General features: G+C 30.7%; 1 protein-coding gene across 3 annotated transcripts; it reads right to left on the bottom strand.

Moving 5' to 3' along the window:
• Window positions 1–130: 130 nt before the first annotated feature.
• On the bottom strand, window positions 131–26,469 carry LOC136975058 (max-like protein X). 3 transcript variants are annotated; one of them, XM_067270055.1, is made up of 7 exons: window positions 26,280–26,469; window positions 13,005–13,124; window positions 11,401–11,498; window positions 9,381–9,477; window positions 6,694–6,793; window positions 6,520–6,604; window positions 131–860 (listed from the first exon to the last, which is right to left on the bottom strand). In XM_067270055.1, the coding sequence occupies exons 1-7, from the start codon at window positions 26,320–26,322 to the stop codon at window positions 687–689; spliced, it is 717 nt and encodes a 238-aa protein (XP_067126156.1). In that variant the 5' UTR covers window positions 26,323–26,469; the 3' UTR covers window positions 131–686. The 3 variants fall into 3 exon arrangements, with proteins under 3 accessions (XP_067126156.1, XP_067126163.1, XP_067126170.1); XM_067270062.1 differs by lacking the exon at window positions 26,280–26,469 and adding an exon at window positions 25,922–26,214; XM_067270069.1 differs by lacking the exon at window positions 26,280–26,469 and adding an exon at window positions 23,121–23,209.
• Between the last annotated feature and the right edge of the window lie 843 nt (window positions 26,470–27,312).

Here is a 27,312-nt window from a genome sequence, read left to right as displayed (position 1 = left end):
TTAATTAAATTCACATTATTAATAGTAATAAAGCTGATAATCATACAGTTTCGTCTATCATTGGAAGAGTTTTGCATGCATAGATTAAAGAATGTTTTGTATATCACATTACCAATACCTATCCTATAACATATATTTGTCATATTCATAAAACAAAAATAAAATTTTACTATCTTTCTGCTGCAGAATTTCTACCTAAATTAACTATTTGGAATTAACATTTTAAACCGATAAGCTCATTTAAAGTGTCAAAGACACTGTTTGAATCTATTTGTACTTAAAAGCCTGTTAACGTATTTCGCATTCAATTTATTACCTTGATAATACTGTTTTCTGAGATTATCAATGCTATTTTAATAAATTAGCCATAAATTTCATATATTTACATAAAGATTTAAATTAACATAGTAACAGAATTGTTACAGCATAAAAATTAAATTTGATCTTATTTTTGTATACTTTTTAAGAAATTTTTGATAAAGCAATTGAAGTAAAATTAACATTGTTATGCACAGTAGCAAGATAAGTACAAGTTTGTACAATTTTCATCCTCTGTACATTAATTTAAAAAGATCTGAAACACATCACAGATCATTGATACATATAAAAATTCTATTTTCAACCATAACCGGGAGTAAAAGATTAATCGAAATCTGCAGCAAAAAGATTAGATTTATAACATACAACTAAGATAACTGACTATTTAACTGACGAAGTATGGATAACACTAATTCTTGAAGTTTCTGAGGCTTACAAAACTCTTCTAACCAACTGAAAACACATCCCGATAATTCGGCAAAATTGGAGACCGAAATCGAAGAGTTAAACGACTGGAAGAGAGAATCGCAGATGGCCTGAAACTGAAAGAAAATACAGAAATTTAAATTAGCATTATGAAATTAATTCAATGAACAGAAAAATATGCCATTTGTGGAATGTAATATACTGTACTGTAAATAAAACATGAAAATGTTTAATGAACTAATACCGTTCGTCATTAGAAATTCAGTTCTCTTACTATGGAACTATAGGAAAATCTTGTTCGTATGCTCTTGTTCCTGTTTGTTTGAAAGTTCTACAACATCAACAATTTCTTACATTTTTAGTGCATTATACTCTCACAAAAAGCATTTTTTTCTGTCTATTTATGTCTTTGAAATTTCTTCAAATATTTTATGAATGAATTATTGTTTTAATTTTCTGTGTCCAAACTTCAAATCTTTATTAATGAAGTAAGAATCTTCAGGTAATAAAACTTATTAAACCTACAATGGTACAAGGATTTCAATTAGTAACACACTAGCTAATCAAAGAAATTCAAAATAACAAACAATTAGCTGAATTTCTTCTAAAGAAGTGCATCCAAAGTTCTATTAATATGCTATAATTACAACCATAAAATATCCACAGAAGCAATCTACTGTATACAAAAATATACATGTGACCATACAGTTATTCTTTACTAAAAGCATAAATTGTTATGAACGGGGGCATGTCCTGGTCGGCAAGCATGCCGATGACTTTTTTTGAAGAGCTGTTGGGAATACGTTCGTAATAGAAGAAATAAGAAAAAAGAATACATGCTATGCTAAGATAAGAATTATAAAAGTATTAACTGTGGAACTAATTAAGACATTACTAATAATTGCTAAAATCGAAATTAACTCCGATCCTTTCCCCCGTTCTCCTCCTCAATCAAGCCAGTCAGTTATGCAAAAGAAGGGGCGAGGTAGACCTCGTAAGGAAAATATCAAGGTCGCAGAGGATGATAATCAATTAGTGGATTTTTTGGGGGTAGAATATCTACTTGAAGGGGAAAATGATAATTTTGGATCCACGAGGAATTCTAGTATTCGAGATTTCTTTGAACCCGCGAAAGAACCGGAATTACAAGGTTGTGACGAGTCCAGTTATACTCTAAAATCGATTTATGAACTAATTCAAGAAGAGTTCTCATTTAAACTTTAAAATTCAATCAATAAAATCCGAAATTAACAAGATGAAAAAAGATAATTTTAATGTTAAAAAAGATATAAAGAAAATCTGTCAAAAGATACAAAAATTAGAAGAAAGGTCCAAATTTAACAATAACTTAAAAGGTAAGCTGGAATTTGTATTTGATAAAATGTTAAATGAGACTACAAATAAAAATATAGTTATTTTCAATTATCCATCTAAAACTTTGGACTTTTTGGAAGAAATTAAAAAATTCATTAACGACGACTTAGAAATTAATAATATAGAAATTGAGGGCCTAGTACAATTAAAAAATAATAAGAATAAACTAATAATTAAAATAATGATAGAAACTGTAAAAGCCAGAAATTTAGTTCTTAAGAAATTTTGGGCAGTAAGATCGAAAATGGTTGCTGAAATGAAGAAAAAAATAACAACAACAACAGATTTATGCTTAAGATCAAGGATTAGAGGAAAACAGACACAAAATAGGGTTAAATTAGAAAAAACTAGTAATAATAAAATACTAGTAAGAGATGATTACTATATAAAGGATAACCTAATACAGGTATACCTCGCCTTACGTCGGTAATTGGTTCCAGGAGGGGCGACGTAAGTCAAATTTACTTGCGTAGTTACCACGTCAGTCAAAACTACAGTGGAAAATGCCAATAACGAGCACTTAAAGACCGCCAAATAAGACGACAACACAGAAGTTTTCGTGTTTCATTCTCTAGGATTTATGATGATTATATTAACATTTACTGTAAATGTATATATTTTAATATGATTTTATGAGCTCTTAACACTTTTCTAGTGATATTACGACTTCAATATTTGTGGCGAATGGATGTAAAGTCGAATAAAATGACTTAAACTCGATTTTTATTTTTCCATATACTTTTTTGACGAACGACGTATAATCGAGAACGACGTAACTCGAGTTATACCCGTATATATTTATGATACTAACTCTAAAAAGATTATACAACTAGATCGTTTTTTGGAAATAGACAAATAACAAATTTAAAAAAGGAAGAGAATAAAAACAAAACAAAGCAGGATCTTTACATTATGGAAAAAGATATTGATAATGATTACAATAATAGTCAAGAAAAATTGGTTGTTAATGAAGGTAAAGAGAGAAATAATGATTTGAGAGTGTCTAATAGAGATAACAATAATTTATTGGTAACTTTTTGGAACATACAAGGTCTTTGAGTAAGATTATATAAAGCCTCTGTTAGAGAACTCATAAATTCAAATACCATAATTGGGTTTACGGAAACATGGATGACAAACTTGAGTGAAACTGAGAAGATTTAGAACAGGAAAATAGATTAATAGTTAGTAATGCTCAAAGAAAAAGTAGATTTGGATGTCCTTCATGACGATTAACGCTGCTGGCTAATAAAAGTCTGAGGAGATTCTCTATAATTATATATCAGAAAACTTTATATTTGTGATAACAGAACTAAATAATATTAAAACAATCTGGATTAATTCTTATTTAGGGATATTATTATTTTATCCTTCTCCATCTACAGAGAAGAAAACTGTCTTACAGGAAGCCTAAGGTCATATAGAAAAGTGATCCAATATGGTCTGGTATGGATAATGGGTGGAGATTATAATGCTCGTATAGACGAGAAAATAGATACAGTGTTTTCTCAGAATTTTGAAAATATTAAAAATAGAGATCATCTAAAGATAAATTGTTAAATATAGAAGGTAAAACGCTCTTGGAATTTGTTCAAGATAATCAATTAATAGTGCCAAATGGTAGGATAAAGAAGAGATATTCCTGCGGAATATACCTATATTTCCTCTAAAGGAAAATCAACTATTGATTATATTATTTGCTCAGAATTTATTTTTGATCATTGCAAGTCGCTTACAGTATTGGAAAATGATGTATCGGACCATTTCCCTGTACAACTGGTGTTGGAAAATTATAAAGAAAAAAGTATAGCAAAGAAAGTTTCTAGACAACTTGACAAGACAACAATTGGTAATAAACCTTCTTATAATAAACAAAAATTTTTAAAAGAAGTACATTTCATAATTAAAGAAATGCTAAGTCAAAAGAAAGTATACCAGAAAATAATTATAAAAAACTTATTTAGAAAAATATAGATTTAAAAAAAGTGTAGAATCCTATAGGAGAGTACAGTAGAGAGTCATTAATCCGAAACAATTGGGGACTGGGGTTGTTTGGATTAGTGATTTGTTCGGATAACCGATTATGTACGAAAAAATATATTAACCTGTCTGACGTTCAAATTTTTCTCCATTGCGTGTCGCTTCGTGTTGAATTTTCGTCGATTTTAAGCCTAACGAAAATTTTTATAATAATAATCGAGGCTATTGTATCATTTATTATTTCTTTATTTTGTACAAACAAAATAAATATATTGAAGAATATAAAAACATGAAAATTATACTTTAGAAGTAAATCTAGTATCAAAAACGCTTGATTCAGCATGACACAATCCGACCGAAAATCATTCGGATAACCAGCGATTTGGATTACCGGGGTTCGGATTAACGACTCTCTACTGTATATAAATGTGACTGGTATGATAATGTGTGTTATGATCGTAAAATTAAAAAACAAAAGAGTTTAAAGTTGTTTAGAAAGTTAAATTCAGAAGAATCGTTACAGAAATATTTAGACAATAAAAAAATATATAATAATTTAATCAAAGCAAAAAAGAAGATCTATTATTCAAATATAAGTAAGAAGTTAACTGAATCAAAGAATTCAAGAATTTTCTGGTCAACAGTCAATGGATTTCGAAAATCGAAGTCAGGGAATAGTGTTAAAAAAAAGGGTAGATGACGATAATTGAATTAAATATTTAAAAAATTTCTCAGAGAACGACTTGAATAAATGCAGACCGGCACAAAAAGATATCAAGATAATGCAAGCAGAAATTTCGAAAGAGATATTTAAGGTGAAAGTTCAAAAATGTATTAAAAACCTAAGAGATAAATCAACACCAGGATCTGTCATGATACCTAATAATTTTATTAAAATCTTTCCCCTGGAGTTGATTAAATATTTGACCAGACAATTTAATGACTTCTATAAGCAAAGTACTATACCGGAAAAATGGAACGAAGTTTTTTTTGCAACGATATGTAAACAAGGTAATAGAGACAAGCCTTCTAACTACCGACCGATAGCTTTACTGTCGGGGTTACGCAAAATATTTACAGCAATCTTAGATGATAAATTTAACAACTGGACTGCTTCTAATAATTATATAAATGCCACGCAATATGAGTTTGTCAATAATCGCGGTACCCAAACAGCACTGTTCGTTTTAATGTCCTTAATTCAAATACAACTGCTTAAAAAAAGATAAAGTCTTCGCTTTGTTTTTGGACTTGAAAAAAGCTTACGATTCGATCAGTATAATAGATTTACAAGAAAAATCATAATGCATGCGATTACCCGACGAAAATGATAGGAATACTATTTGAAAGATATAATATAATCATTAAACAAGATAATATCCTACGGCCATCTTTTGAAACCAACAGAGGACTTTTACAAGGATATCCATGGTCACCATATCTATTTAACTTTTATATATTTGATTTAAATAGCTATTATAAAAGGGAGGAGGATGAATTTAAAATTGATAATCAAATTTTACACTCTATTGCCTACGCAGACGACATTGTACTAGTTGCACCTACAGCAGCAGCAATTTGGAGTATTGGCAAATTTAATGATTTTGAAAAAATTCAAAATAAATTTATCCATAGAATTTTTCAATTGGAAAATAATATCCCTGGAAGTGCTCTAAGATTGGAATTAAATAGATTTAAACTAAATACCACATTAATAAAGAGATATATGAATTTTCTAATAAACACTATAAATTCAGGAACTCTAACAATGAAATTACTATATTTATTGTATCAAAAATCGAAGCATAAAGAACCGAATAGACATTAAATATGCCAACTATCGGAAATATTAAATACGTATGGGTTTTCCATGAGGTTATTCATGGAACAAACAAACATAAACAAACAGCAAAGTAAATTAGTAATACAGAGAGTACTGAAAAATTCCATTATTCAAGATATTGATGATATACAGAAAAGAAATAACCCAGACTGGTATAAAATAATTCTAAACTACCCATTGAATAATAACTATATGTTCACGAATCTAGCATTTAATGTCAAAAAATTCTTTATACAGCTCAGATTGAATAAAAATGGGATAATAATTGATAATAAATTCTTAAAATACTCACAATCCAAATGCCCAAGATGTAATAAAATACTATCTAAGTTTCACATTTTTTATGAATGTAGTAAAGCAGAAGAGATTATTCAAAAGACTGACAATGATTTGTATTACATGATAAATAACTACATTTAAAATATGGTTGTAACAATGCTTCTAAAACTAATATTGTGCGGAAGGACAAGTTGTGATAACAAACCACACCCTATGTAACAGGCGAAAGCCTTTTACGTTCGATAAAGTTTGATATATGATATGAAATTGTTATTAATATTAAAAAAAATCCAACTTACAACTTTAAATTTCACTTCATCACTGATTTGACTAGGATTCTGCCCGGGTTGACTCTGATGCATTTTTACCATCTGCTGGTAATTTCTATCGACGTCAAAATAAACAATTAAAACCAAGATTTAATAAATTTTCTAATGACAAATTATTCGATTAAAAACAAATGCAAATCTTACGCTTCCATGATCTGCAGCGCTACGACGTCTTTGCGTAGGGAATTTAATTCGTCTTCTTGTTTTTTCTTCTGTTGTAATAAGAATTGGATATAATCTATTGCTAAAAATAAAAACAATCACTTATCAAGACTATACTTTATATTCTAACACAATTGATTATTAATTAATTTGAGCTTAACTACAGACAACAATAAAAAGAATACAACTAAAACTTGACAAAAAGTTATTTCCTACTTAAATTTAATCAATTTTAACACAAATTCCTATGGCTAAGTGCAAACTATTTTGGGACATTACATCAAACGAAATTTGTATGCTCATCCTAGATTTGACTAACGACTGCAAGGTTGTTGATTTGATGTCATTGCAAATCACATGCCTTGACAGAAAATAGGAAGTCCCTTCGACAATTCTTAAATCCAACTTGTTAAATATTTCTCGCACTGAGAAAACATTTATGCTATTATCACTTATTAATTCATCATCAGTAAAAAATATGCGAGAGTTCTTAGCACAAAGCCATAAGAAAATGCATCGTAATTGCCAATTTTGTAAACAAACTCTTCCAAGAAATAATTCGTAGAGGTTGGATGAAGTATTTATTGATTCATTAGAACTACATTAAAAGCAATATCACAATCTGCAACACTGCAACACCAACCTAAAGAAAACAGTGATGTGACTACAGAAATCTCATTTGAAGATTGCCATTACAGATTGAGTAAATAAAATCAACAATTGTTTACTGTAATAAATAAGTTCTTTTAGCCTTCCTTTATTAATTTATTATAGTCTTATAAAAAAATTACACATATACCAAGTGATCATAATTGAGAGTACCTCTATTTGATGTTTTGTAAAGAAATATTTTGGGACGAATGGAAAATATTAACGAGGTTGAGGCCGAAGTTTTAAATGCGAAAACGTGTACGTCGGACATTCGGTGCTGCTTTCCCGTAAGCCTAGAACTTTGACAGAGGGTTTGGAAAGTCAGTGGAATCGTGCTCAACATTCCAAATGCCATTGTCAAACTTCTACACTTACGGGAAAGCAGAGCCAAACGTCCGACGTACACGTTTTCACATTTAAAAGTTCGGCCTCAACCACGCTATTTCCATTAAAAATTTAGTCTCTAAGGCACATTTGGAACTACAAGTAACATATATCTTTATAATATATATTTTATTTGTTGGGAAATTCCATCATCATTGATTATGATTTAGAATTTGGCTGCTGTTACGCCAAAAAGTTTTGCACAACTCGATTTATATAACATAATTGATTTCCAAAACAGTTTCTGCATTACTGTAGCATATCACATATCAAATTGCCATTTTCTAAAATTAAGTTTTTGTTTAGGCATATTTCCATTTACAAAAGGTTTCTTTTAGATACATTTTAATGTAGTAACTTGTGTTAGACTGATGCAAAATCTACACAAGAAAGAACCTTTCGAAACATCAATCGTTAAAGTATTAAAGTGATGTTTTAACTCAATACAGTAGAGCATCGTTTATCCGAATCAATTGGGGACTGAGGTTGTTCGAATAACTGATTTTTCGGATAACAGATTATGTACAAAAAAATATATTAAACCTATCCAATGTTGAAATTTTTCTCCGTTGGGTGTCACTTCGTGTTGAATTTTTGTCGATTTTAAGCCTTACGAAAATTTTTATAATAATAATCAAGGCTATTGTATCGTTAAAAATTATTCCTTTATTTTGTACAAACAAAATAAATATATTGAAAAATATAAAAACATAAAAATTATACTTGAGGAGTTAATCTGGTATCAAAAACATTCGATTCGGCACAACACAGTCCAAGTGAAAAGCTTTCGGTTAACAGACGTTTCGGTTGACCGGCTTTCGGATAAACTATGCTCTATTGTACTAATAAAAAAATTATTTTAAATTATACACAAACAGTGATGCTCCTTTGTTTGGCTTTATAACTTATGCCCTGTGCAAACTAGTCGACGTAATTGCCTTTGATACAAAGTCAGATAAGACCCCTGTAGTCGTGTGATCGTTTTCCTTTGACAATCTCGTGGCATCTGAACTCACGACAAGCTTCAAAGAACCAATGGACACATGTTATGTCCCTCTACAAACCATTACTCATAAGTGTTAGTTTATGAAATAAAGAAAATTGGTGATCACAACTGTATTGTTATACCTTCATGCTAAAACCTCATGTGTTTTTTATTAACAATGAATTAATTAGTAAGTGATATATAAGATACCTATAGTCATATTTAAACAATTTATTGAATTAATTATGATGTTCTTATAAATCTGATAATCAATCAAATAATTGATTCAAAATTGCAAGTTGTAGATGAAGCATATATATTTCACCACACAGAAAATCAAACAGCTTGGATCTGTCTGTGACTTGCCAACTTTCTGTCAAAGAATGTGACGTAGAGTTATATCAAATGAAGGAACACGTGGCTGATGTACGAACCTACAATAATCAGACAAATTATTTCAGTGTCACATCTGATCGTGTGCTGTGATATTGACTATTTTGCACTTAGCATCAGATTCATTTTCGTTCAATAAAAGTTACTAATTAATTTTATCATAAATATTTAGATTAAAATTCAAAAATGTCTTCAAATAAAGTTATGACATTTGTCTTTACTACATTCATTATCATAGATATTAATTACTACTTACATCTTTGAAGTACTGTGGCTTTGCTAAGTTTGTAACTACTAACGCTGTCTTGTTGCTGACAGGTCGGGACCAGATTCTGAAGATCTTCGTATCCTTTCTAAATAAAATTTTCTAAATTTATTATTACGTATCTAGTTATTGAGATGGCACCGAAATATAATAAAGTATGCAGTCGTCGTACGTCAACATTTATTGCCAAAATTGTTTTAATAATTTATACTATTGTCAACTAACACAATGACAGAAAACAATTTTGTGTCCACGTGCCGAAAAAAAATCCGTAAATGTGGAAAATGTTTATGCATGCCAAAGTTTCCGTTGGCTTAAAGACATAACGTTTATAACTGGCATAGGCGCAGTGCTACTGCATGCGATGTAGTTATACTGTACTCTCTCTTGTGACGGTTCTGTCAAGAGATGTCTATTGAGAGTGACATGATATAGCCTACATAGGTGACAGTTTGATAATCAGTGTTCATGTTGGTTGATGATTAATGGTAAGTTATAGTATATAGTTACTCCTATTGCCCAACGCTCTAGTCAGTCTCGAGCAGATTAAATAGCGTTACATAACAAACGGTTCTGTTGGACCCTCAAAAAAAATTTTTTTTTATTTTCGGGTATTTTTTAAGTCTCCAAATTTTTTCAAAAATTTTACCCGCACGAAAAAATTTTATCACGATTTTAATCAACCTTTAATGACAAATGATTAACGCTTAATTGCTTTTTTATGGGATTTCTTTTATCAAATTTCATTCGTCATTCTAAAGTTCTAGTGCACGGATTTTACTTCGGTAAATTTATTTAAAGCTACTTTCTGATGTCAAAAACGACATCCAATAGTTTTTAATTTTTTTAATTAATAGATTTTACTATATATACGTTAAATTAAGTCGGGGGGTCGGAAATCGCAATAAAAAGTGTAATTTTTGAAGAATATTTAGAAATATACGGCTAACTAGTATTCACCCTACTTTAGACCCTTCACCTCCTGAGACTTCTATGGAAATGTCCCCGGGGTTTGTACTGGTAAGACATATGGAAACACAACATAATCACCTTCAAAGTAGGATACTTTGGAACACACACTTGCTCCATTGTCCATTGATCCAGCCAATGTTGGAAGTGCCATCTGAAAGCATTTTTTGGAATATTTGGGAGTTTGGCAGTTGCATTTAATTCGATATCCTCCATGGTTGCAAAAACAAGACCCTTCAAGACCCATTTTCAGTGTAAGGGATGGCCAAAGTTGCTCAGAACAATATCCAGTGAGTAAGGTGATCAATCAGGTGACATTGGGAAGTTTTTTGTTGGCAAGGAACTGCTGCACAACAAGCAACAAGTGACTTTGTATGTTATCACAATGCAAAAACAGTCCTCACAGTCGTATGTTGCACCATTTCCTCTGAACTGCATCTCTCAACCTAAGCAAAACATGCACATAGAAATGATCAGTAACACACTATCCAAGAAGTACAAACATATGGTGAACCACATCATACATGTCATAGAGGACATCAAATCAAATGAGCAGGCAAACTCCCAAAAATTTCAAAAGATGTCTTCTGATGGTGTTTCCAACAATAGCAGGATCAATGGGGCAAGTATGTGTGCATCAAAGGGTCCTGTTTTAAAAGTGATTAGGTAAGCATTTCCATATGTTCTATCATTAAATTGTTATACTACAATTCTAGGAATTTTTCAAGTGCCCATGAATTTGGTATTAATATGAAAATATTTAATTCTCAGACATTCAAACTATATTTGAACCAAATGTATTTTTACTTATTAAACTGAATACAATTTGATGATCTAAGTTAAGACCAAACCCCTTAACTTGATTAACAGTAAGCATAATACTTGAATTTCAATTGCAATTATTATAACTTGTGTAAGTGGAAAGTGGTCGACAAAATCCTTATATATTATATTCAGGTATATTTTTTATGAAAAATCATTTTTAAAAACTTATAATTTTATTTTGGCATAATGTTCAAAATAATTTATAATTCCATTTTACCTTAATGGCATCTCGTCTCTTCTGTTCAGCCTGAGTGTGCGCTTCTCTTCGTCTTTCTTTGTAACTCAGAGTAGATTTGTGGTCACTGTCTTCGTCATCTAAAATAAGCCAACAAAGTAACGTTTAGTTTCTCCTTTCTTTATAAATTTAGCCTTTCTATATTTAAATGTGATCAAAATCACAACAAATAAAATAAACTTTAAAATTGGAAGAACTGGTAAAGCTCGTAAGTATTTAAGAACTGTTAATAAGCAGTTCTGTTCTCCAATAAAGCAGATAATATATAGCTTATTGGAAACTGGAAGTTATATTGAACAACACAATTATATCAAATATACCTCAAATACATGCTAACATTTTTAGCACATCATCATCATTTCATAGGTAGTCTAGCATATAGTTAGCTATAGTCTGTTAAAGCTAACGGAAATCTTAGCTGGGCACAAGTTCGGGGTGATCGACACTCGAGAGTCTGTACACCAAGGTTCAACTCTATTATGGAGTATGTGTTCGTTCTTGCTTCGCACTCGCCAACATCCTAGCAACAAGTGACCAAGTAACAAAGCGTCTGAACCTGCGGTTCCTCTTGTACTGTGCAGGATTACTATTGCAACCACTACCGTAGGGGGCTTTCGCCTTAGGGGCATTCGGTCATAATTCCGTGAACAATAGCTTCGCACCACTGGCCACTCGACCAAACACCTGTATCAAGTGTCCGTTACATAGTTTGTACAGTGAAAGAGTAAATATGAGTCAGCCGGAGCTAGAAAGGTCTATGTCAGATGAAAGGGATTGAAGAAGACATTTGGCTACCCCCTTGGAAATTGACACATGGATCTGAACACTCAATTGTTTTGTTTTTTACACTTTTAAAACATTTTTATCATAATTTTATTGTTTTATTTTTCTTTACAAATGTTATTACTTACTCTTAATTCTAACATTACTTATAGATTAATTACACGTCTCTTTTCTTACCTTTCATCTAACATAGATCCTTCCAGCTGAGGATGACTCTCGTTTACTCTTTCTTTGTGCGGACTATGCCTGTGTGAACCCAGCATTGCTCGAGCTTTTGTGAGGAGAGGAACTGATGAGTTTGGACTGGGAGAGGATGATAAAAGCAATGATCTTAGTAACTAAAATGTACATTTATTAACCAAGTATTTACAATAATGAAACAGCAGAAAACAAAAAATTTTGGGCTTTAGGAATGATGGAAGGTGGGAAATGCCCACAGTATTTTTTCTAGGTTGTCAAAAGACATTCGTTTCAAATTTCGTAAAAATATTTGAATGGTATAGAAGCCTTTACCAAACATACATATATATTTTGACTTTTATACAAATAGATACAAAAGCATATAATTAAACATTCAGATTTTAGAAAATTAAATAATAATTTGAAAATATAGCTGTATATTTATTTAAATATTTTCTAATTTTCAAAGCTCTTCAATTATTCCTAGCAATTTTATGAGTTTTAACAAACAACTATCTATGAAAATTCTAATACTTTATAATAAATTATAGGAGTTTATTATGACTACATGTTAAATTTTAGATATAAAATGGTTATAAGATATTAAAATTTGAGCAACATACCTGTATTCTGGGCGGAGGAAGAAGTCAGCATGTCTATGGAACCGGTCGACGACGTACGAGAAAACGGAAACGTTCCCGCAATGGCGTTCGGACTGGGAATGCTGATATTATCTCCTTCACCTAATTAAATTAATTATTTTTAGTAAACCGACCTTAAATCAATCATTAGTATGAAGCATTTTATACTGCTTTTTGGGTTAATGATAATAACTCATTATTAGTATAGGCATATTCCGGTCTGCGAGTAAAGACCACCTTAACCTTAAAAGTATAATCAGATCAAAAATTAATCTGCATGACCTTGTTTGTAACGCTATTCAAAAGACCCGAGGAGTAGTTTTTTTAAATTTCTCTATTTACATATCCTATTGTCTCGATATCTTTAAGGTCGAAATCGTCTTGTTCGCATGGCAAGAGAAATCATTAATAAAGATAAACAAGTGTAAAAAATGCAATTTACAAACCGAAATAGTATACATATTAAGACTTACTTTATACACTTGAACAACGTCCAATTGTTGTGCAACAGAGTCTAAGGTTCTTAAACATATTACAGCACTACATAAACATTAAAACGTACTTTTATAAATTTACCAATCGGTTGCGATAAGTTTAAAACCACATACGCACGCACTTTTCTATTGAAAGTTTATAATCAATATCCGAGACAACTGGAGGGTGCATTTTTTTAAATGTTACGGTATTAAAACTATTGAAATAACTACCATTAACATTGGCATTTGAATGATCTTTTCTACAAATTCTCTAGAAATTAATGACAGTAGTCAGTCTTAAATTAAACTTGGAAGTAACCGATATGCATCGGTCTATTGATACGAAACAAGTTTAAAGTTTAAGAGTGAATTGGCTTGGATTACACAGAATTTAATTGAAAATTTATAGAAATATTCGAATTACATCCTTCAGAGTATACATTTGATATCTTAATATTCTTACATATTAGATAGAATGAATTTATGACCAAGAAAGTTAACGTTTGACTAAAATTTGAAACATAATTTAATACTTTAAATATTCACATCACTATTTAAAGCGAACCGAAATACATAAAATATTAAAAAGTTAGCGATCTAGTAGTATGACGCAGGACTGCCGAACAGAGAAGCAGACACTGAGTCTCGACTTTCGCTCCCTGCGATCCACGTAAGTCCGAGATCCGTCGGGTTACTTTTCCGAAGAGTACTCAAAAGGAGAAATTCAAAAACGGTAACTAAAATTTCTTGCAACCACATACAAAGGGCTCAAAAGAATTAGATTGAGACGTCCTCTTTACAACTCATTGTGATAAATTTAAGTCTAAAACAATACTCCTTAAAATAATAATATAAAATCTGATCCTCTCATTGTTTTTTTCAAAGAAAACAGTTTTAAAAAATTGAATAAATCGAGTGTTTTTAACAGCTTGGGACGTAGTCAAAAATAGGTAGAGATACTTTTTCTAAACCTTAGAAGTAAGAGAAGTATAAAAAATAAATAAAAATACACAAAGTCTTGTAGATTTCATCAAAATATAACATTTTTTGAATGGTTGTACTCATCATCTTTGAATCCAAAACACAAAACAAACAAAATTAAACAAAAAAATAGCTCAAAATATTTTAAAAACAAAACAAATAATTCATTTGAAAATATTCAAACTCACAAACTTGTAAATAGAAGCATTCCGGAAGCATAATCGGCATTTATATTGTATTAAAACTCAAAATAAATCATTATAATTACTTAAGTCATAAAATTTTTGAATGTACGGGTGCTTTTCTTTCAGAATTTTTAAAATTCTAAAAGAAAAGCACTGGCACATTCGATTAAAGTACAATAAAACCCATTACAGCCATCTAAGATACATTATTATTACTCGACTACTTACGATTCGTACAGACGTCAAAGATTACGAAAAATATATTATTTTCGCCTAGTTTGAAGCTAAATATAGTTCAGAAAAGTAATATTCGAAGTCGGCTGATTTCGGCAGATGTTTTTTGACAAAAAACTAAATACTTTCTGAAAAAATTCTGGTAAGGTGACTTAAAAACTTGAAAGTTATGATGATTTCTGACAAATTTTCATTAATTAAAACTGAATTTATAAGAAAATTATGCTTTACCAGACAGAAATTGTTAAATTCTTGTAAAGTTTAAAGTATAATTCATTAAGACTGTTGCTAAAAAAATGTTAAATATTAATGCTTGCGTTAAATTCACGTAACATAAAAGTAATATTTGACCTAAATTATAATTAACGAACGAGAAAAATCAGTCCGTAAATACTTAACTTTTACGAAATACTTTTTACGAGGAACTTTTCCGCGTTTTCATATTTAGATATTTGATTTTAGTGAAGCAGACTTATGAATTTCGTCATTACATTAATGAAATAAAATGCCGATTTGTTATACATCATCTAAACACTGATTTGTTTGTTATTTACCTTATCCAGTAGATAAATAACTAGAAGCAGAGGTTAAAATTTACATAGAATAACCAGCAAAATCTCCAGAATGCATGCATTTTACAGCAGAAACAAATAATTTGATCCCAAGAATTTATCAACGTCCTCATCCACGAAGAGACGTATCGTCCATTTTCTAGTGAAAAAAAGTCATCATAACTTCATTATATTTTCTTGCTTCAAGCAATAACCTACTTTCTAAATAATAGTAATATATCTCCTGAAGTAATTACAAGATTGTGATTGTCCTTTATTATTTTTCTTTTGATATTTTGGATGACTTCTTGGAACTTTTGTGACTGTTTCTTTTATTTTAACAACACCGAATGTAGATTTAGGCAAATTTAAATACAGGTATATTATTCTCACTCCTAATGTGCTGTGGGAAAACATTGAAAACTGATTAGAAATTTGCTTTGTTCTACTAGCATTCTGCTACTCGTTGCTTTTATTATGCTCAATAGATTAAGAAATATTTATTTCACTTTTCTATATATAAAAATAACACTCCTTTTAATGTTTAGATAATGATGCAAGCACAACAAATGTTTTTGACACATTAACGAGCCGACTTCAGACATGAACGAGTGCTAGAGATTTGCTAATTAGGAAAGACAGGATAAAGTAAACAAGCGAAGAAAGATAGGGTATGATATTGGTAGATAGAACAAAAGACTAAGGTTTATTCTTGCCTGAAGAGATTGTACGCTTATCGGTGTTCAAATGGTGATGCATAGCTCTGTACCACCAGAAGGCTGGCCGTATAAAATGGTGACAGCCCCAAGACAAAATATTTCAAACACCTGCATCAAGTAAAGGAAACTAAAAGACTGAAGGAATTGATGGTGAGAGTTGTGTGTCTCACAGACCTATAAGCACAATGGACATGCCAGGCAGGGCTTTTCTAATTTAAGAGACGAGACCTTGCTGGCCATTAAAAGTGATCCAAACCCTCATAGAAAAAGTATAGAACAAGAGATACAAAATTGTAGATAAAATTAGGGGGTTAGATACTAAGGGCAATGAAAACTATAAAGGTTGATTCCTTTTAGGTGTTGTATCACCAGAGGTGGAGCATACCTCAAAATTTTATGATTTAGAAAAAAATATGGTCCGACAGTTAAGTAAGTCTCTAAATTACATCTAATTACACTTTATTAACAAATAAATAAAGTAATACATCTGTAAATATAATATATAAATAGAATATTAAACAAATATAAAAAACTCCGGACTATAATTAAATTAATTACATTAATTAAATAATTATTTAAGTATCAACTACACATATTTAAAGACAGTTGCTCAAAAGTAATTATTAATGTTATAAAGAAACAAATACAGCAATAATTTATTAAATTGTATAGTTACTTTTTGACGTTCACTATGTCAAAGATCAGAAACACAAAAAATAAAGAACACAATCTTTATCATGGGATGTAAAAATAACAGGATGCTTACTTAAAATTACTTGCCAATTACGTAATTAAATATTCAATTTTTAATACGTCTGGCTTAATAAATTAAATGTATTTCGACCGTCGAGAAGTTTAACGGCCAAAAAGAAGGTCGACATCTGCATCCTATTGTCAGAATAACTCATATAATGATATATAAATAGCTTGTGTTGAAAACATTAATTGTGTTTGTAGAAAAACTTGTACGAAACCCGAGAAACCATTTATCATATTAACGACCATTGTTATAATTTAAATAATATATTAAATCACTAATGTTATATATTTCATGTTTCCTCTTTTTAAACTAATATGAAATAAATCGTTATAACTCAAAAAATTTGTTATATTCATGTTTATTCTTCAAAACTTATGAATAAAATTTGCAAATAATATAAAAATTTAAATTACTTATTACAAAAAACTCTTACCTAATTGTTTATCGAGGTCGTATAATTATACAAACGACCCAGTTAAATAAAATGTATGAAAATTAACATGTCGTGAACCTAACTGGAAGTAATTTTATCCAAATTCTTTATACATTTATGCTTGCGTTTTATTAAGCATTGGAGAAAAGCATGATAAAATTTAACTTTTCGGCATAACTGAGTTGAAATCACAACCCATTTTAATTTAATTTAATTAAAAAATTGTCAAATTTTAACTGTAAACATAATCAAAACCCACGAGTTAAGTTCCTGCACTACAGAACAGGGAATTCATATGGGAAATTCATGACTCAAATTAGAATACAAAGTCAGATAAGAAATAGAAAATGGATAACAATCAAAGAGAAAGATGTTTCGTCATACAAAACATGAATAAAAATAGTCTTTTCTTAGATTATTCGAAAAAAGACAAGCCAAAGAGTAGCCAAGGGAAATAGTGCAAGAAACTATGTAGAAAATTGGACAAACCCTCAAAAGGAATAGAGGAATGACAAGCAGATTGATACAGTTGACCTAGCGTAGCTAGAATAACAAGAGAATAAAATGACGTTAATGTTAAAGTAAGAGTATATCAAATCCATTCTTTCAGACTCTTGATTTGGCTTCATTTTACAGCCTAATGCTCTTATTGCCAACTTTTTTCATCTGGACTTGAGATCGGTGAGAGCAAGTTGGCAATTCCACGTCGTCCTTATCTAGAGTAATGTCCGAGCGTCTAGGCCGTTTGTTACTTAACTACGGTCACCCAATAAAAACCAGTGCATAAAGTGAAGACAAACCATTACAAATGATGATATGTATTTAATTTTCCTATTTTTAATTATAAACGAAATCATAAACGTAATAATTTCTTCGGAATTTGGGATAATTAAAAACAAATCTACTATGCTAAAAGAATCTGGCTAATCACTCTACTTGATATGCAGATTCTTCTTCTTTACATCTTTTCTTTTGTTTGTTTAGGATAAACTCAAACGTTAATATTAAAAATTATTTAAAATTCAATCTTCTTTTGACTCTTCCTTATTATTTAATTCCAAAATAACTCCTTGATTAAAGAGTTTCTATACTGAATAATACAGAAATCCTGTTCATGTAGGATTTACTAAGGAAGCTAAACTTAAAATAAAGTAGATAAACATAAAATGTAGTTTATAAAGACATTATTTTACAATGCAGTAAGAAATACACCTTAAACACTGGATAAGTAGAAGAAATGAATACTTGAATATTAGAAAGTATTAATAGAAAATAAATTTGAATACTATGAACACCTCCAATGTCATGCTACATACAGTCAGGGTGCGACTATGCAGATGCAAGCTAGCAAATTTTCCGAGCAAGCAAGAATGTGTAACAAGAGGTAATGACGTTTCACGCTCTCCGTTTCTCGCTTTCGTTTATTATGACCACACAGATTACAGCGAGAAACAGAACGTGAAATGTCATCACCTCGTCTCGCCACATATTCTAGCTCGCATGCGTCTGCATAGTCGCACCTTCACAGTGGTATCCAGATAGGTGCTAACTCAAAAAACTAAGAATATTCGATTAATTATAAGAATGTTTTATTAATACCTTTCATTCATCCGAAATATTTTCAAGATAAATAATAAATATTAAGTAAATTACTAATATATTCATGGTATTCGAGATTCGGTTAATATTCGGATTTCAGATAAGTGATATTTCGTCCGTCCATAGTTTAAACAATAAATTATACATTTAAAATTACACACCCTATACAGTTTCGAGTGAAAGCTTACAAGTTATAGAAAAATATAAAACAATTACAAATAATAAAAACACCTTTAAAAAACCCTAAAATCAACAGTAAAATTTACTAAAATCAGTGAAAAATAAACTATCTACTCACAATCATAACTGTCAATAGAGTGAAGAAGTTTATATACAAATCAACAAAGAACGCACTTTACGTACCTAAACAAGTCAGTGTCTTAATGTATAATAAAAAGACCTCTTAAAATCCTTTTCGTTACAATATATTTCATAAAAATAATCATAAGCATACCGGATAAGAAAATAAAGTTATCCATGGAATAAACTTTTGAACTCGTAAACTGCTAAAAAGTATGTGCGAAAATGCAGTAAACAATCTCCGAGAGCGACAAGTCGGAATACCAAAGACGTAAGGTCGAAATACCTCCACGGTGAAAACTTGTTTTTCAGAGAATGTAAAAAATGACTGTTAACTGTGATTTGAATAAATAATTATTTTGTTATGAATATTTTGTCCTTGATTTTTCTTCATTATATGTTTCTGTGCTCATGTGTGTGTATGCATGTGTGTTCTGTGCGTTCGTTTTGGATTAAAAATGCAGTTTTAAAAATTATAAGTGTAAAAAATTTATACTAATGAATGTAAATTTATCAAGGTAAGTGTATATTCTTCCCGAGAGCACTTAATTTCTAACCAACTAAACTGCTTGACGACTTTGTTAATCGCATACAAAATTATAACTCTCGCATTGTTCAAAGTGTTACATTAATATTCTGTTTTGTTAATAATTAATTTTTAAATTAAATAGAATCAAAAATTCTAAATGTATTTATCTGTTGTTATTTAATTTCTCCATTGCAATTTTTAAAAAATTTTTTTATTAGTTTTTTAACCATATTTATCAATTTTTTAACCATATTTAAATATTTATCATACTTATCAAAAATTACTCACACTTTGTTACACGCAGTTTTCTTTTATCCCGTCGAAGATGAATTAATAAATTTTACTCCACTGTATATAATACTGACCTAATACACATCTGGAAGGTTGTTACTTCCAATTTTATGCTATTCGCGATCGTTACTTGGTTCGTATATTGAAGAAAATTGGTTGCCGACAATATCTGACTTGTAGAATTTGCAAATAGCACCTAATAAACAGCAAGTATATGCAATTTACATCAGTCTGCCTACATCAGACTCAACATAAGAATCAACAAAAATCTTATTTTAATGAACTATTAAGTATTTAAAAATTTTTTGAAGCATACTTAACTCTCCAATTCCACAATTTCAATTTAAATTTAAAAATATCCTTCAGCATTTCATTAAAATTGATATTTAGACTTTGTAAACACTTAGCGTAAGCCAGTACTTTCAACTTAGACATCCAGAGATGAGATTCTCCATGTTTTGCTACATTTCAAATAGGCACGGTATACACGAGACATAGATCCAAATCAGAAAATTTATGAATATTTAAATAGAATAGTCCAAGTGGTGGTCTAAAAACCATATTGAGCAGTGAAGTAAATCATCATTGATTAGGGCAGGTGTAGTTTTTTTCATTTATTAACCACTACAAATGCCTTGGTTATGCAATTACACTACAAAGATACAGTACGTTCTACATATAGGCCTAGTCAGATAATACAACAAAATGAGGACCCGCTACAGAGTCTAGTGAAATAAAAGTACAGTTTAAATAAAGAAATGCATACATGAATAATTACAGGTTCAAATATAAAACAGATACAACAGGAAACAAATAGAAAAATACAATGTGGTGCACGTAACTAAATAGAAGCATAAAATAAAAGTATAAAATTCTAAAATCGTAGGCACAAAAAACCTTTCACACACTATTTCTAGCAGACAAATTAATGAGCACAAACGTTTTCGGCCGTTTTAAAAGGCCTTCTTCAGGTGCACTCCGATTGTAAATTAGTTCTAGCTTTGTGTGCAGAGATTATAAAATTCTAAAAACTGAAAAAATAAATGTATATTTACAAAGGGCAGTATACATACAAATATACATAGTTTACATAAATACAAAAATGAGTAAAGCAGTTGAACACAGAAATGAGAGTATTACCAAAGGAAGGGGCCAAATCCAAGCCAAATGTGAAATAAAGGAACAACCTTTAGGGTCGATTTACACACAACAGTGACGTGCCGGCACAGTGCAGTAAGCATCGATAACTATCACACACAGCCAATCAGAGTTTCGTGTACGACACTTGTACGATTGACAGAATACAGATCACGTGTCGTAGATGAAACTTCGATTGGCTATGTGTGATATTTATCGATGTTTATGGACCAAACGGTCACTGTGCCGGCACGTCACCGTCGTGTGTAAATCGACCCTTAGTGGGGCAGTAAGAGTCTAGTTCACTTTAGTCTGCTGGAAGTAGCAATGAACTGTATTTATAGGATATTAACAGAATGTAATGTGAACATAATTATCCAAACAAGTAGCTGGATTCTTATCGAGCTATCCAGTAAACTATTAAGCTGAAAACTTGTGTTAAATTTAATTTAATTTAGAGTATTTTGGAAGAAAAAATTGACCTGCAGTGGAACTCAAACCCATTTACATGCAGGTTCATTGCCAGTTACGCTACCCAAACTCCATCCAATCTTTGCTTCCTGATCAATTAATTTAGTTATAACTGTACCAGTCGCTTGCTGCACCAATCTGTAATTTCTGGTAAATCAAAATGTTTTATTTTCTACACACTTATAAAAAAAATTTCTTCTCTGTCCTGTAACTTATGCTAGAAAGCATAATTTGGCTTATAAACTAAAAGTTCAGAAACCTTATTTTAGACAATATCTAACAAGTTGGAATATCAAGAGATAAGCATTAGCATTTCATAATTTTGTCTAAAAATAACCAATAATCTGAGATATAACTATAAAAAAAAAAGCCTTGTATGTTATCCGTCACACACTATCACAGCATATATTTTACAATACAGTACTAGAGATTTTTCACTCCAATAAGAGAAGTTTGCCTCACTTTATTTTATATTTTACATACAGTAGAAAGAACATAAATGAAGATGAGAAGTTTAATAACACATTTTAAAACAACTTATCTTAATATAAGATTAAGTAAAAAAATTAACCTTAAATATAACTCTTCCAAACCTAACCTTGACCCTGAACTGCTAGACTGCGTCGACTAGTTTTCACTCGAACTACCATTTATTACATAAAAACCATGGCACGAGTCTCACTTAGTAGGAATTTGTAGCCTTTTTTGAGTCTTCCTAATGTTAATATTTCATTATAATTTATGTAAGTTGAAGATAGAGATTCCCAGAATCACTAACTACACAGTACTACTTTTGACTTCTAAATTTAAACGTAATTTGTTTACTTAATCTCAAGAGAAAGATAAATTTAAGTTAAAAGCTTAACAATGTTACAAACTAAAGGTGATTTCAAGTAGATATTTATAAATTAATTCAAGATTTTGTTCTAATATAAAACAAAGCTTTAAAAATATAAAGACAGCTTTCAAAGTAAACTACTTCTGAGTACAGTGAAATGTGCAACGTAACAGCTAGATAGTAAAGGTGGTTGAATACATGAATAGTAGAAAGTATTTGATATTCAAGATCATTAATATTACGTTCAGAAAAAATAATTTAAATACTATGAATATATCCAATATAACACAAAATGTACTGTCGCAGTGCAATCTGTAAGGGGCTAACTCAGAAAATTAGAAGTATTCAAATAATTACTTATAAGTACTATATTGTATGATGATCATATTGAGGATAATACAAGAAATCATATTTGCCGTCATAAATGTTTTAAAACGTTATTAAGTTCCGTATCCCCTTGTGTTTGCCATAGCATATAGACAGTGCTTGTTCAACACCTCTAGTTTAATAAGCAGCAAATTCATTTGATGCACAAGTCATTGTCTTAGTCCAATTGAAAAGAAAATACTTCCAGAAATTCCAATGCATACTCACACACTAGGAACCAAAAATGAACCTGCTGCCACAGTCAGTAGTGTGTTAGGATGGACACTTTATATCAAATTACCTCTAAAAACCACCAGTTATAGTCCTATGTATGCATCTCCCCTTCATAGTAATTCTGCAGGAAGTAGAACATGCAGTGGAAAGGAAGTTTGTCTTCAGTTTGCATGATTCAAAGGTCATGTAAACTGAAGACAAAATCAAAGATAAGAGCCAAAGATTCTATCTTTAAATCCCAAAACTGAGTACAATTAAGTCTCACATAATGTTAAAACATTCTTTAAAGAAGCAAAAATGTACAGAGACGGGTTCTATCAATCTCCATATTATATACATAGCTATTTACAAACAATATTTAGGCTATAATAATTAGTGAAGTTACCAATAATTGTCTGTAAAGAAATTATCTAATGGATATTTAAGTGAAATGTAAATTCTTTTCTTTTCGAAAGCAAACAGCTTTATAGCGGCCAGGGTGGAGATTTATACGACCTGGGAAGTACGATGCTATCCAGAGCCGAGTTTTGGCTAACCTGTTAATGCCGTTAGCAATAGACGTAAGTCAGTACTCGTCTACCTCCTTGTATTCAGTTTCTTGGATATAACCGAATGCAAGTAGGTATTAATTTACAATTAAAGCTAAAATTATTCTTTATTCTTTGATAAAAATTATATACCTCTTTCCCTTTATAGCAGTTCAAACTAACATCTACAAACCTTTAAAAGAGTTATAAGATAAGGCAGACAACAAAATAATCACATTAACCTTGATACGAGGAGATAAATAACTCGGTATTAATATTAAAAATATGCACAATGTTTAAAGACAACGGTCGGATATTTTAAATGATTTTATATACGTTTTGGAAATAAAATAATTACTATTAATTTACTATAATTATATAAAATTATTATAATTTACTCTATATTCATAAGTCTTGTAAAGACATTCATTTTTCCCATAAAGAAATTTTTATATTATATATTAGACAAATAACTACAAATTATTTTGACGGACATATCAGTGATCTGTGGTGTACTTTAGAGCAGTTGTCAGTCTTATTTAATCTTTACATATTAAATATAGGATTTGATTAGACAATATAGGCAAGTATATCAGACAAAACAGAATTCTTATATTGTTAGAACAAAGGTTTGCAATATTTAAGTATTTACTAAGTAAATAAACACTAAATTAATAACAATTATAATTTGTTATTTATTGACTATTTCTAGATAAAATAGTGAATCGTGTGCAGAGGTGATGCAATTCTTCTTTTCGGAATTAGTATCGCTAGCATTTTCAAGTGTACATTATATAAGACATAATTGAAAGTGCATGTTAATTGCCAATAACAGCAGATTTACGAATAAATGATAAAAATATCCACTTTAATCATGATTTTTCAATAAATATTACAGTACAGAGTAGTAGTGTCTCTGTTCTTATTTAATAAGGACATTCCTTACATACTTATTTAGTAATAAAATGTCCTTTCTAATTAACAGGAAAATAAATAAGAAAAATTAAAAACAAGTATCGTGACTAATATGACAGCCCATGCTTCTAATTTCACCTAGTGTACAGCAAATTAATTTGTGTTTCTTGAAAATATAGCAGAGAAGCTTATAACAGTGTTTCTGGAATATATCGCAAGACCTTTCTTCAAAACTTTTTATCTGAAAATCATTAAACTGGGCGTTGTCCTCAGTAATGACCCCCCCCACATCATTCTTCAAGAAAAATTAAAATGTCATAACTCTAGCACAGAATTGAAAACGTATTTGGACATGCGATAAGCTGTAACATTCTTTTTCTTTCAAAACAATTCTTCCTCTCTACTGATATCAAATACAAATTTATTTTTGAAGATGAGACGAAATTCTATATAAATTAGACAAGCTTTAAGCTGCAGCTCGTTTAGGTTTTTGTAAATATGACGTAAGTACTACATTACTGTCTAACTTGGCCAGATTTTAACATACCGTAACAGGAAATTAATCGTTGGAAACGATTCATTTACAAATAAACATCAAACACCGAGTAATAAATTTTCTTAAATATTTAGTACGGGAAAGAATCTAATTTTTAGATTCATTGACCAAGATTAATCTGCAAAACAAACATACTTATCAAATCAATAATGTAACGGCATAAAATGCCCGACAGCCAAATACCCAAGCAGCCAAAGCGGCAATCTACCAAACCGGGAAACCCGGAATCGAGTCTGGACGGATCGAAAAACCTCGGGAATCGAAAATTAACAGAACATTAAAAATCCAGCAAGATAAACCCTTTGCCAGACAGACAAACGTTTCAAACCATTTTAAACGATCGTCAACAAGTTAGAGCCATCTTAAACAACTATAATTGGAATAGAATCCGACAATAACCATATAAGACTATCAAAAGCATTTATTCTTCTAGTAAAGCATTTCTGTCGTCAGTATTTACTTTCACGTGACGTCCAGTTATACGAGCAGTTTATTTATATAAATCCCAGGAATTTTTTGCCAATCTGTCGACGGAGAAACATCTCTCCATACGAAAGAACCAAGCGGGTGATAGCCAAACCCTTAATGTGCACACCTGGAAGAGGTCACCTCACTGCACCCAGCAAAACATATAACCGGTACAGTAAGAAAAGGTCCTCTTAGTACCTACGGGGCAGAGAGAGTTAGGCCTTAGTAGATAGGCATTTGTGCTTTGTTTTTACAAGAAAAAAAGGCCTATCTACTTCATAAAATAACTTCAAACATTAATTAAGCTTACAGAATAATATTTAACCAACCTGATCTTCTCCCTAAGGTGTAATTATAATGGAACATATATCTTCATCAGTGAATATTGTGGACATCAGAAACGATTGAAAAAGCATGTAAAATCCATTAAATTGCGTTACATTAAGTTATTAAGCGGTTAAGAGGGGAGAATGTGATGATGTAACAACAGCGTATCAACCAATACGTAACATAGCATGGGAGCAGATAAGACAACATCCACTACTGCGATACATCTTTCAGATAACATTGTTTATCGTAATGTGTCTTCGCCAGATTAATCTTATCGTCTGTATCTCTTCCGTTCCGAAATACAAAAAGAAACAAATTAAGCCTAACAGTGAGGCGTGTTCGTAAACCCTAACTCACCTTGTTCGTTGGATTTCGACTCACAGAAACTCACTTCAGCCATTTAAGGCTCGTTTCTTAATCGATTGTTGAATAATTTACCTCCAGATTTACGTAAAAAGGCACCGATTACTTAAATTATACCAGAATTAATCGAGTATACGAATTTACAGAAAGTTACCATGGTTACTAAAATAACTTCCGCCATTTTGGTTTACGCCACCGGCGTTCGTTTTAGAGCAGAACTCTGAAAATAAAAATAATAAACTAAAATTACTTTTAATAATATTAAAAGTAATTTTAGTTTATTTAATAAATGTAAATATTTTTTAAAACGTAATTTTTATATTTGTGATTATTTATAATATAACTCTTGATTAGCAAATGGCAATATAAAGCGAAACTTTTGTATTTGCACAACGCGCTCGGTGCAATACGGAGCGTTCGGTTAACATAATCGAATGCTCTGTGGTATTTTGAACCATGTACCAATTACTCTAAATCTTAAAAAATAATTTTTAAAATTTAATAGTTAATCGGGAAATTAATATAATTAATTACTTTAGATAACAAATAATTTAATAATACATAAGAAAAATAAATTATATAACAGGGGTGGGCAAGCAAGAGTTCAGTGGGAGCCGAAATGTAGGTTTTGCAAAATGCATGGGAACCGCAGTTCTGTACTGTCGTGGCGGATAGTATGGTAAGGCGCGCGATTTTATTATATAATATAAAACAAATATTGAATTTTTTAAATAAACATCCCAGTGTCAACCTTAGGGATGAAAGTGTAGGTGAGCCTACCAGTGTGTCACGGTCCCAGCTGTCTTGCCAGAGAATGAAGATTTGCTTCTTGACGTAATTTTTGATGTACGGGGTAGGAACGTAAATGAAAGTACTTTTTTTAAACTTTTTCCGCCCTGTGGGCACTAAGAGGGCATCTTTTAGACGGCCCATTATGGGTTCTGCCAGGCCCACAATGGGGCGACCGGGTGGTAAGGGACGGGGGCCGACATATCCGAACGGACCTATCCGACTTTCGTTCGGACAG

This window comes from Centruroides vittatus, unplaced genomic scaffold, assembly GCF_030686945.1.
Source record: "Centruroides vittatus isolate TY-2023 unplaced genomic scaffold, ASM3068694v2 contig_108, whole genome shotgun sequence".
Classification (NCBI taxonomy): Eukaryota; Metazoa; Arthropoda; class Arachnida; order Scorpiones; family Buthidae; genus Centruroides; species Centruroides vittatus.
The sequence above is the reverse complement of the archived record's forward strand: the minus strand, read 5'-3'. Positions and strand labels throughout refer to the sequence as shown.

Bases quoted from the DNA above. Each gene is read 5' to 3' on its own strand.
- LOC136975058 (XM_067270055.1), bottom strand. From the start codon at position 26,322: ATGGCTGAAGTGAGTTTCTGTGAGTCGAAATCCAACGAACAAG. The intron at 11,499-13,004 runs GTATGTTGCTCA...GGCTTATTTTAG, and splicing joins TTCCTCCGCCCAGAATACAG to ATGACGAAGACAGTGACCAC. The intron at 861-6,519 runs GTAAGTTGGATT...ATTTTCTTTCAG, and splicing joins ATGAAGTGAAATTTAAAGTT to TTTCAGGCCATCTGCGATTC.